Genomic DNA, 12,433 nt, shown 5'->3' on the forward strand with positions numbered 1-12,433 from the left:
GAAAGAAAGTTATAAAATATTAATCTTAAAATAGTTATAACTGCACAGAAAAGAAGTTCACAATCTAATATTGGGCCCATTGAATTTTTATTGGTATAACAAGGGTTAACTATTCTATGGATCTTGGTTTATGCATTCAGCAGCTCTTATCTACCCTGTTTGAGATTCTGTGCACTTACAGGTTTTTTTTTTTTTAATATTGAGGGTAAAAAATAATTGATCATTGAATCTTACTACATATAACTTGTATTCTGACTCAAATACTTTTTTTTTTTTTTAAACTTTACAATATTGTATTAGTTTTGCCAAATATCGAAATGAATCCACCACAGGTATACCTGTGTTCCCCATCCTGAACCCTCCTCCATCCTCCCTCCCCATACCCTCCCTCTGGGTCGTCCCAGCGCACCTCAAATACTTTTTTTTTTAATTATACTTGATTTTTAAATGGTATTATAGGTTGTTTTAAAATAATATTTGATTTAACTTAAGAATTTGTGTATAGTTCCATTTTTGAACAGTAGAAAATGTGTACGACACTGAATTGCTAGTCATTTTATGGGCTTATTGGTGAATCTATCCAGTAGGTTAACTATGTGGATGCGTGCATGCTCACCCGCTTCAGTCACGTCCAACTCTTTGTGACCTCATGGACCGTAGCCCGCCAGGCTCCTCTGTCCATCACATTTTCCTGGCAAGAATACTAGAGTGGGTTGCCATGCTCTCCTCCAGGGGATCTTACCGACCTAGGGATCAAACCTTCATCCCCTGTGTCTACTGTGTTGCAGGTGGATTCTTTACAGTTGAGCCACTGGGAAGGCCCATAGAGTTGGGAAGACAGTATGCTCTTTTAGTTTAAGTACCCACATTCATTTTTAATCTGATTACAGATACCTCAGAGGGACGTGAAGACTTAAAAAAGGTCTATTTTGTGAAAATGTATGGCGTTACATAGAGCTTGTACAATTTTAAGAGGTCAGAGAGAAGGACAAGAAGTGTATAGGATCTATAACTTGTTTATAGTGCAGTATTTTTTAAATTACTGTTTTTATTTCAGTTTTTAACTGAGGCTGGATTTTTTTCCTGATTTCAGAATTTACTAAAGAAAGCATGCTGTAATTTAGTTGATCCAAAATAATATTCATTTCTAGTTTTGAAAGATTTGTGTTAGTTACTGACATTCAGTTAAAAGTTTGAGGGTTTTATAAAGAGATATAACACATACATGACTAAAACTACTCACTGTTTTATTTTACTAGCAAGGCATTCATCCTGAATGCATTTTAAATAAAAATATGATCTCTAATGACTGATGATTTTTCCACAGTTATATTATGTAGATTATAATTTTGTTTGTATAGTAGGCAAACATAAATACTGTTAGTTAATATTTGAATTTTGGTCAGGTAATACATTTGGGTCACTCATTTTGAAATAAACTGATGTATTTTCAAAGTTTTCCGCTCTTAAACCTAGGAGTAATTCACTAATATATTATGGAGGAAAGAACAAGGCTGTGCATAAAACCAAGCAGTCCTCTATTGGCCTTTGCTGGGGGGATTATTTAATTTTGATAATTAAGTTACTTTAGATTCTTTAAAAGGGTGTAAAAAATAAGGTTTGTTCTTTGAAGTCTGCAAGATCTGTATTGTTAACTTGTTTGATACTAAATAATTTGCTTCCCTGTGAGTAATGATTATATTAGGAAATGTTCTCTTATTTAGAAGTCGCTAATTTATTTATTTTTTTTTAACTTTAGATTTAGGTTATAGAAGAATATTCAGTGACTTTAGAAAATATTGACATATTGTTACATAAAAAAAAACCAGGTTACAATAGTTTGTAAAGGATAAGCCTAATCTATATTTAGAATTATTTGCATAAAGAGAAGATTAGAAATTTATATGCTGTAATGTTAATAGTAATAAGTACAAAATAAGTGATTTCATGCCCCTTTAGGTACTCTTCTCAGTTCTTAAAATTGTAAAATTTAAGTTGTTTTAAAAAAAAGCTCATCATCCAAAATGAATACTGATATGATAATTAAGTGTTGCAATACTGTGACATAACAGTGCTCATGCCTGATAAAACGTTTCTTAGTACAGTTTCATTATGTATATTGAAAATTCCCTGGGGAATGAAATGGCTAGGGGGGAATAAAACCCTGATGCCTGAAAACTTGCCATACTAGCCCAAGCGAGTAACTGTAAAATATCACCTTCCTGTGATTTGTGGTTAAAGTCCCCTAATACTTGATGTTAAAATGTACTTGAAATTTATTTTGCATTTGTAGTTTAACTTTAAATATTAATTTTTTCTTATAATGTACTCTTTAATTTTTAGGCATTATCCAATTGGTTTGCTATTTGATCTTCTTGCATCAAGTTCAGCTCTTCCTTGGAACATCACAGTACATTTTAAGGTATAGTCTATATAGCATATTCCATTTGTCTCATTTGTGGTACTACTTAGTAAATAGCCTTAGAGTAGAATTTTAAGTTGTTATGCTTTCCCATGATACTTTTATTTGCTAAACTACCATTTGTGTTTATGTGTAAGATGTCCTTCGATTTCTTTTTAACTTTTGGCACAACCATTTAAACATTTAATGTATGAGTGCCTGTTCTTTATTGGAGCTAGACACTCCATGTTTGAAATTAAATATTTTGGAATTATTTTCATTAAAAAAATCTCAAATAGGGACAGCAAAATCCAGAGTGCATGTAGGCATGAGAATGGGGAAGGAGGCAACCTAACAATGAGTAACTCTAAGGCTGTTTTGATGGAATGAAGAGAAGTGTTAGGAGACAGAAAGCCAAAGACTTGATGTAAGTCTGTTTTGAGAAATATTAATTCCTGTGGTTTTTCAAGATTCCAGGCTAGTTTTATTGTAACCTAATTTTGTCTCGGTCTTTTATAAAAATCTCATCTCTCTCTCTGTCTAACCACCCTGATTTTCCATACCCTACCGCATAAGCAGTTCACAAGTACTGCTGAAGGACAGGACCCCTTCTATTAGTTGATCACTAGGCAGTGATTCTCAAATGTGAGATATAGTGGGAGCGAAACATGTTAAGAGTTTGAAAAGTCATTTAGAAGTCTGATTTGCTTTGCATTAGGGACACTTGCCTGGCAAATCCCATGGACGGAGGGGCCTGGTGGGCTGCAGTACATGGGGTCGCCAGGAGTTGGACATGATTGAGCGACTTCACTTTATTTTTTCACTTTCATGCATTGGAAAAGGAAATGGCAACCCACTCCAGTGTTCTTGCCTGGAGAATCCCAGGGACGGGGAGCCTGGTGGGCTGCCATCTATGGGGTCACACAGAGTCGGACACGACTGAAGTGACTTAGCTGGGACACTTACTCAAAGTGAGTGCCCAAAAAAAAAAAAAAAAAAAAAGTGAGTGCCCAGAGGCTTTCCATATCTTTCTAAGTTGCTTTCCTTCCCATTTTTCTAAAATTGAATTTGTGGTTCGTTGACATTTATTTCCCTAATATTTGGACTAAAATGCTTTAGATAGCACCATGTTCCCACAGACATTAGTTACTATGAAACCATACAGAGGGAGGACATGGTTCTGGTATACATGAGTTTCAGTTACTATGAAAAGCCAAGTCTGCCTGTATGTATAATAATTCATGTTCAGGATAGTATGAATGTAAAACTACTTCAAGCATAAGTGTAGAGGTTCCATGTTGCCTAGCAGGTCTTTCCCATTATGTTGCAAAGTAATTCTGGTAGTTAGATTATGTGTGTGTGTGTGTGTGTCATACACTAAAAAACTTTGAAATCTAGGTTAAGATACATCATACCTACCTGTTTATTTATTCATTCAACTAATACTCAGTCTACTGTGGACCAGCCAAGCAGTGTTCTAGGAGCCTGAGATATATGAGTGAAAAACACAAAAGACACTCACACACATTTTATGGTACCTAGCTGGCATTGGATTCTAGGCTGTCTGTAATTACTGATTGAATTAGTTGATGGATTGTAATAATGATAGGAAAGGCTTAGAATCTTTATGATTGGTTTACCATCATGTCAGATTTTAAGAGATTTTATATAGGGTAATGTGAAAACATTTGGAGAACATTTACCCTTAACTTAGTAAACAAATATATTCCAAATAACCAGTGCATGATGTTGTAAAATTATGCATGTGTAAAAGATTCATTCAAAGTACATGATTAGCATCAGTAATTTTAATGTAACAGAGGTCGAATGTTTATTGATGTGGTTTCAGATACCACATTAATGTTATAGTAAATTGCATACTAAAAACTACTGGGTTCTAGTCTTCAAAATGGTCAATTTAAAATGAGTTGTATATGAATTATATCTCAGTTTTTTTTTTTTTTTTTGTAAAAAGACACAATGGTTAGTAATTTTCCAAATTTGGAGGAGAAAACACAAGAAAACACAATCTAAAGCAAATAACTATATAGAAAAATACACCTAGGCACATTATAATCTTTGAAAGCCAATTATAAACAGAAAATCTTGAAAACAGCCACCAAAAAATGACACATAAAAGAGAACAGTAGGTAAACGATGGCTGACTTTTCATCAAATAGTGGAGAACGAAGGAAAATGGAATGATATGTTAAAGCACTGAAAGAAGCTATGGGCAAGAATGAAGAGCATTGGAAATGGTAAATAAATGATAAATAGAAAAGATGACCTTTTCTTTAAAACAGAAATGACAGTTTAAGGTGATAATAGTATATTTTGGGCTTCACTGGTGGTTCAGCAGTAAAGAACCTGCCTGCAGTGCAGGAGACGTGGGTTCAGTCCCTGGGTCAGGAAGACCCCCTGGGGAAGGAAATGGCAACTCACTCTAGTATTCTTGCCTGGGAAATCCCATGGACAGAGGAGCCTGGCGGGCTATAGTCCATGGGGTCGCAAAGAGCCAGACAGGACTTGGTGACTAAATCACCACCGCCAATATAATTTTAAGGAAGGGTTAATATGTGTAAGTAAAATAGGTGACCACATTTGTCTAAAGGATGAGTCTGCAAAATCCTCACTTACTTACTTGTGGGTCCCAAATAAAAAGAAATGCAAGAGGCAAAATGATCATCTAGGAAGTCTTTACAAATAGCTGAGGAAAGCAGAGAAGTGAAAAGCAAGGGAGAAAGGGAAGGATATACTGAACTGAATGCAGAGTTCCAGAGAATTGCAGGGAGAGATGAGAAGGCTTTCTTAAATGAACAATGCAAAGAAGTGGAGAAAAGCAATAGAATGGGAAAGACTAGAGATCTCTTCAAGAAAGTTGGAGAGATCAAGGGAACATTTCATGCAAGGATGGGCATGATAAAGGACAGAAACAGTCAGGACCTAATAGAAACAGAAGATACTAGGAAGTAGTAGCAAGAATACTCATATGAACTATACAAAAAAGGTCTTAATGACCCAGATAACCATGATGGTGTGGTCACTCACCTAGAGCCAGACATCCTGGAGTGTAAAGTCAAGTGAGCCTTAGGAAGCATTAAGTACCAACGAAGTTAGTGGAAATAATGGAATTTCAGCTGAGCTATTTAAAATCCTAAAAGATGATGCTATTGAAGTGCTACATTCAATATGTCAGCAAATTTGGAAAACTCAGCAGTGGCCATGGGACTGGAAAAATTCAGTTTTATTTCAATCCCGAAGAAGAGCAATGTCAAAGAATGTTCAGGCTACCATACAGTTGTGCTCATTTCTCATGCTAGTAAGATTATGCTCAAAATCCTTTAAATTAAACTTCAACAGTATGTGAACCAAGAACTTCCACATGTACAAGCTGGGTTTAGAAAAGGCAGAGGAACCAGAGATCAAATTGCCAACGTTCATTGGATCATAGAGAAAGCAAGGGGATTCCAGAAAAACATCTGCTTCATTGACTATGCTAAAACCTTTGACTGTGTGGATCACAACAAAATGGAAAATTCTTAAAGAGATGGGAATACCAGACCACCATACCTGTCTCCTGAGAAACCTGTATGCAAGTTAAGAAGCAACAGTTAGAACTTCACATGGAACAGTTGACTTAAGATCATGACATCCTGTGCCATCACTTCATGGCAAATAGAAGGAGAAAAAGTAGAAGCAGTGACAAATTTTATTTTCTTGGGCTCCAAAATCACTGATGATGGTGACTGCAACCATGAAATTAAAGGACACTTGCTCCTTGGAAGGAAAGCTATGACAAAGCTATACAGCATATTCAAAAGCAGAGACATTACTTTGCCAACAAAGGTCCATATAGTCAAAGCTATGGGTTTTCCAGTAGTCAGGTATGGATGTGAGTGCTGGACCATAAAGAAGGCTGAGCACCAAATAATGGATGATTTTGAACTGTGGTGCTAGAGAAGACTCTTGAGAGTCTCTTGGAAGCAAGGAGATCAAACCAGTCAATCCTAAAGGAAATCTTTCCTGAATATTCATTGGAAGAACTCACGTGGAAGCTGAAGTTCCAATATTTTGGCCACCTGATATGAAGAGCCGACTCATTGCAAAAGACCCTGATGCTGGGAAAGATCGAAGGCAAAGGAGAAAAGGGCAGCAGAGGATGAGATAGTTAGATGGCATCACTTGCTCAATGGACATGAATTTGAGCAAACTCTGAGAGAGAGTGAAGGACAGGGAAGCCTGGTGTGCTAACAATCCATAGTGTTGCAGAGTGTCTGACAAAACAACTGAACAACAGCAAAGAAGAAATCACAAGGGAGGTTTTAAAGTATTTCAAGCTGAATGATAGTGGAAACACAACATATTAAAGTTGGTGAGAGTCACCTAAAGCAGTGCTTAGAGGGAATTGAAAAACTTTGTATAGTACAAAAACACAATTTCTGATATCAGGAATGAAAAATACTACATCCTGTTAAGTATTAATAGGATAGTAAGAAATATTATGAACAACTTTATGCCAGTAAATTTGATAAATGGATAAATTCAGTAAAAAGAAGTAGCAGATACGAATAGCCCCTAAATATATATATATATATAAAGGTTGAATTTGTAATTTAAAAGAAACGTTCTCACAAAGTAAAATTCCTTGCCTAGTTTCATGCGTGGTAAATTCTAGCAAATATTTAAGGAATTAAACAATATCAGTCCTTAGACTTTTTCCAGAAATAGAAGGGGAGAGAATAATTCCTAACTTGTTTTACAGGCCGTAGTAAAGATATTAAAAGAAAATTGCAGGCCAACATTTCTGATGAGCTTAGATGCAGACACTCAGAAAAATACAAGCAAATCAAATCCAGCAACGTGAAAAAGGATAATACACCGTGACCATGTTATAATTTCCCACAAATACAAGAGTGACTCAACTTTCATTGTCAATGAATTGATGTAAATTCAACACATTAGCAGAAAAAGTAGAGAAATCATGATGTGATGAACATATGCAAAAAAAGCTTTTGACAAAATTCAGTACCCATTTTCATCAAAACTCTCAGATTTATTTAGGGTGGAGATTGAACAGAACTTGATGGCCGGTGGGAAACAGGGAGGAGGAGGACTCAGCGTTACATGGAAGATGATTTTTTGTTTTGCTCTATTGTCATAATACAGCTTATGATACTATTATTAATAGATTGAATGGACTCTCCCTCCCCCCCACTCACTTTGTAAGTAGTTTCAATTTAGTGTTTCATTTAGTATTATTTGGTTATTTCTAATATGTCTGGACATATTCCAGGCTGCCTGGATTAATATTTTATCTAAAGGACACAGGTAATATTACATAAGTAAATGGAACCTTTCAGGGTAAAAGTGAAATTAGATATAGTTTATCAGGATTCTGACTTGGAAGATAAATGAAAGCAAGTAAAACATGGTGTTGAAGTTGCTGCCTTTATTTGCAAGAATTTGTTTGGACTGACAAGATTATGTAAGAAGAGATTTAGAAATGTAATGTAACAAATAGAGATTCTGCTTGTAATTTTATTGTGAAGCTTTCAAAAAGAAGATTTCCCGCCCCAGCGCAAGGTCATCATGGGAAGAAGAGCATTTCATAAAAAGGATCTGAGGGGTTTGGCCGAGACCTTTGACGCTGTATTCGTGGCAACTGTTAATTCAGCTGCTATGGCTGCCTAAGCATAGCAGGCTGTTTCTGCTCTCGTGCTTCCCCTGAGTTCACTAGAGTCCACCTCTCTCCTACATAGAGATGTAGGGCATTCTCTGTGGAAGGGTAGGTGTACAAATACGCACTCTCTTGACAGACCCCTCTCTTTTACTATAAAGACTGATTATTTGGAATTGTCAGCTATTGGTTATAGGTGTCAGCATTAGAAGTTTAGAAACCTGCAAAGCAATGGAAGTCTGGGAAAAGCAAAACCTCAGTACCATTCTGGTTGTAAGAGCCATTGAAGGAATTAGCAGCCTGTGCTGATGCAGCAATAAAAAATGGTGGGATTTTTTTTTTTTCCTCCTGATTTCTCAAACTGGTGGTTTGAGAGATCTAACTCCTTTTTTTTTTCATAATCAGGTTGCATACAATTTTAAGAAATTCTAACAGTTTTTAAGCTCAACTAGGTCTTCCCCTGGTGGCTCAAATGGTAAAGAATCTGCCTGTAATGCATGAGACCTGGGTTCAGTCCCTGGGTCGGGAAGTTCCCCTGGAGGAAGAAATGACAACCCACTCCAGTATTCTTGCTTGGAGAATTTCATGGACAGAGGAGCCTGGTGAACTATAGCCCATGGGGTCACAGAGAGTTGGACACAACTGAGCGACTAACACTTCAACTTTTCAGGTCATAATTCAGACTACATGAAAACAGTCTTTTTTTGGAGTATGAACTTTTATATTTTCTGCCACACATTCATAACCAGAATGGATAATTAGCAGCACAGTGAACTGTATAATATCTGAATAAAGCCCATCTAATTTTATAGATCAAGTATAACAAAACTAAACATTTTTTTAAATAGCAATAATTATCATAATGCTTGTCCACTTGACTGTAATAGAATTGATATGATATGCACTCAATTCTTTGTCCTGGTCCAGAAGCCAGGGTAAATCCCTTCAGTCTAGCTAATAGAAAGCAAATATAGCTGACTGTAAAGTTGCTTGAGGCATGGACACTCTCTGTTGCCCATATCTCTCTCATCTTTTAGTTTTGTCTGTCACGCATACTCTTTTGCCTTCTCGTTGTTACGAAATTTTATATTTTCTCCTCTTCTTTGCCTTTGTGTGCCTGTGTCTGAAAGCATCCATCTTAATTTTTCATGGGCTTCTAGTTCAAGAGCACTGTGAATCTGGAATCCTTTTGTACCTAAGAGAGACAATTTGGTTGTCTCAGCTGTTTCCTTCTGCTGTAATGGGTAGTTATATAGTGGCTCATGTTTTACTCAGCAGAAGCTGTGAGCCTGAACTCTGTGAGAATAGAGGGAGATGTGACTGATTATTTGTATTTTAAAAATGTGATTTAGGAGATAGCCATAGGTAATCAAGTGCCTTTTCTTTTGGTAGGAAGGCATCTGTGGTAAATTTCCTTGTCATTTAGGAGCTATCTGTGACTTGGGTAATTTGAGTGTTTTCTGTTAATACAATAGCTTGAGTAGGCTGTAACTAAGTGCTATTTTCTGCCATTATTATTTGACTCAATTTTTATTAAAGGACTTATAGAACAATATCTTGTTTTGGTAAGATAATGTTTGAATATAATCATTAAATACATATTTAGGTCTTAGGGAGGAAGTGGTATTGCATAGTGGTTTAAAAGCTGGGACTGTTGAGTCAGACTAATCCTAGCTCCACCACTTGCAAGCTGTGCGATTGTATTTACTCCCAGAGCTTTATATTTATATATATTTTTAATCTGTAAAATAGCAATAACTAATGTTTACCTCAAGAGTTGTTATGAAAATTATATAATCCGTATTAAAAGTCTTGGTACAGTGTCACATACTAAGTGTTCTATATTAGAGTTAGCTGTTATTGTTAATATCTTTTTTTTTTTTTGGTGAAAAGTGCATTAGTCATCTCATTTACATAAATGCTATTTGTCCAGTGATCCTTGCCTCAACTGCCTAAAAGATTCAGTGAAGGTAAAGAATGTAAATTTAGCTATTTGACCTTACATTTTAACAGCTTTGTTAAGCTCTAATTGACGTAAAGCAAATTATACATGTTAAAAGTGCACACTTGGATAAGTTTATACCACAGTTTATATATTTGTTTACCTGTTGACATTTGGGTTGTTTCCTGTGTTCTTACTGCTGCAAATAAAGCTGCTATGAACATTAATATACAATTCTTTGTGTGGACACATGCTTTTATTGGTCTTAAGTAAATACTAGTTACAGAATATCAGATGATAAATGTTTGTTTGCTTTTTTAAAGAAACTACCAGCCTGTTTTCCAAAGTGGTTGTACCATTTTGCTTTTCCATCCTCATTCTTGCTAGTACTTGGTACAGTTGGTCAAAAAGTTGTTGGGTTGGCCCAAAAGTTCGTTCAGGGCAGGGAAACTGAGACAACTTTTTGGCCATCCGAATATTTTTAGAATTGCTCTTTCATATCTTTTTTCAAGTTGTATAAATTCATACCATATCACACAGGCATTAGAGAAAGTCAGACTATGCCAGATAGCTAAAGATTTTTAAGTTAACTTTTAAAATATTTGGAGTTATGTCAAAATCTCTATTGTGAAGGTATGAGGTGGTTTGGTTAAAATATTGAAAAATTGTGGAAGATAACAGTTCTTGAGGCACTAATTTTGTAATGTGCATACCTGTTTAATATGTGTATTTTTTTCTTTTGATAGAGTTTTCCAGAAAAGGACCTTCTACACTGTCCATCTAAGGATGTAATTGAAGCTCATTTTATGTCTTGTGTGAAAGAAGCTGATGCTTTAAAGCACAAAAGTCAAGTAATCAATGAAATGCAGAAAAAAGATCACAAGCAACTCTGGATGGGTTTACAAAATGGTAAATATAGCAGTGTTTAGTTTCACAATACCACTTTATGAAGTATGAAGTAACTGTATCCTGTGAGTAGTTGGTACATCTTAGGGTTGGTGGTACAAGTTTAAATTGCAGCCTCTGTGCACAAAATTTCACAAAGAAGCTACCTTTGGTCACCCCTTACTTAGCTTGTACTGTTCTAGCATCCTCTCTTCCTGAATTTCCTAGCATTAGATTGCTTTGCCCATGACATAAGACAGGATAAACTTCCTGTTTTTAGCTTCTGGAAAAAGTGGCCTTACTTATAGTCATGATCTTTCTGGAACTGTAACTGAATACCCTCTGAATGTACCAAAATACCTCCACTTGTGTAGGGGCACAGACTCTAGTCTCTGCTTTCTCAGAACAGTAAGCCTTGCTTTGTGCTCAGATTCTCCCTTTCCTGGCTGGGATTTAGAAAATACATTCCAGGGAAAAGCTGAGGGCAGTCTGCACCTTACTGCTGTGTTCTCTGTCTCTTAGAGATCATAGTTCCTTAACCTTGCCTACAATTGATTGCCCTCCAGTGTCTTCACACAGTTCTGTGTACAGGCACTTCTCACTTTGCATGGGTCAAATCTGCATGAATTTCAGTTAACATGCTTTAGTTAAATAATGCAAGTTCTTCAGTGATTATGTGACAGCAGATACACGTCATAATCAGTGACCAATCATGCCACTCCTTTCAGCATCTTGTCAGTGAATGGTCCTTATACAGCTGTTACGTTGTTCACTCACAGAGCAGGAAGCATTGTTGCTTCCATGTATCCACTGATAAACTCCTGTAACATTTGTAAAACTGGATTACTGAAAGGGGGAATTAGCCAAGAAAGATGAAAGTGTAGCAAAGAAACAAAAAGTGATAGTGCTGAAAGTGAAATTTGAATGAAATGCAGTGGAATTTTAGAATATATAACTGTGAGACTCTTGACACTACCAGATTGAGGGACTTCAGAAATGCAGCCATAGGAACTTAGTTTAGGCAAACTCTTCCACACACATGAGTGAACTGGTTGTGTTGAAAAGGATGAAATTATCCCAGAGGGATTGATGCTGGCAAAAATATCTCATTAAAGGAACAGGGATATTTCTGACCTTGAAAGTGCAAGTAACATGTTTGAAGTTGATCCAAACTTAGAAAGGAGTATGACAGTTTGCCAAGGTTCAGGAAAGATGCTTGCTTGTAAGTTATATGTCAAGAAAGCAAGCACTGTTTAAATTGTGCTTGAGTTTTACAAATAAAGTCCTTCAATTCTCCGTGTTCCTAATGTTTTAATTGGTGCACTATAAATAACACAGCGTACTAAATAAATATTAGTTTTCTTTACTTTTTTCATTTTCCTGTGCCTTTATAACCATCAGAGTTTTTAATGTTTTGACAGTTTTCTAAAAGGTCATAGACAGTTGTACATTTTCTCATTATTAGGATCACTTTGCATGGTTTCATCTTGCATGATCACTTTTCCAGTTGTGTACTACTGTGCAGAGC

General features: G+C 36.0%; 1 protein-coding gene across 11 annotated transcripts in view; it reads left to right on the forward strand.

Moving 5' to 3' along the window:
- ATG5 (autophagy related 5) overlaps positions 1 to 12,433 on the forward strand; it is a 152,757-nt gene that overhangs the window by 27,580 nt on the left and 112,744 nt on the right. For all 11 annotated transcript variants that reach the window (XM_061427696.1, XM_061427699.1, XM_061427698.1 and 8 more), the window contains 2 exons: positions 2,344 to 2,422; positions 10,767 to 10,929. In XM_061427696.1, the coding sequence (XP_061283680.1) occupies positions 2,344 to 2,422; positions 10,767 to 10,929 (242 nt within the window). The remainder of the gene's footprint in view (positions 1 to 2,343; positions 2,423 to 10,766; positions 10,930 to 12,433) is intronic.

The sequence above is a fragment of the Bos javanicus genome, chromosome 9 (assembly GCF_032452875.1).
Source record: "Bos javanicus breed banteng chromosome 9, ARS-OSU_banteng_1.0, whole genome shotgun sequence".
Classification (NCBI taxonomy): Eukaryota; Metazoa; Chordata; class Mammalia; order Artiodactyla; family Bovidae; genus Bos; species Bos javanicus.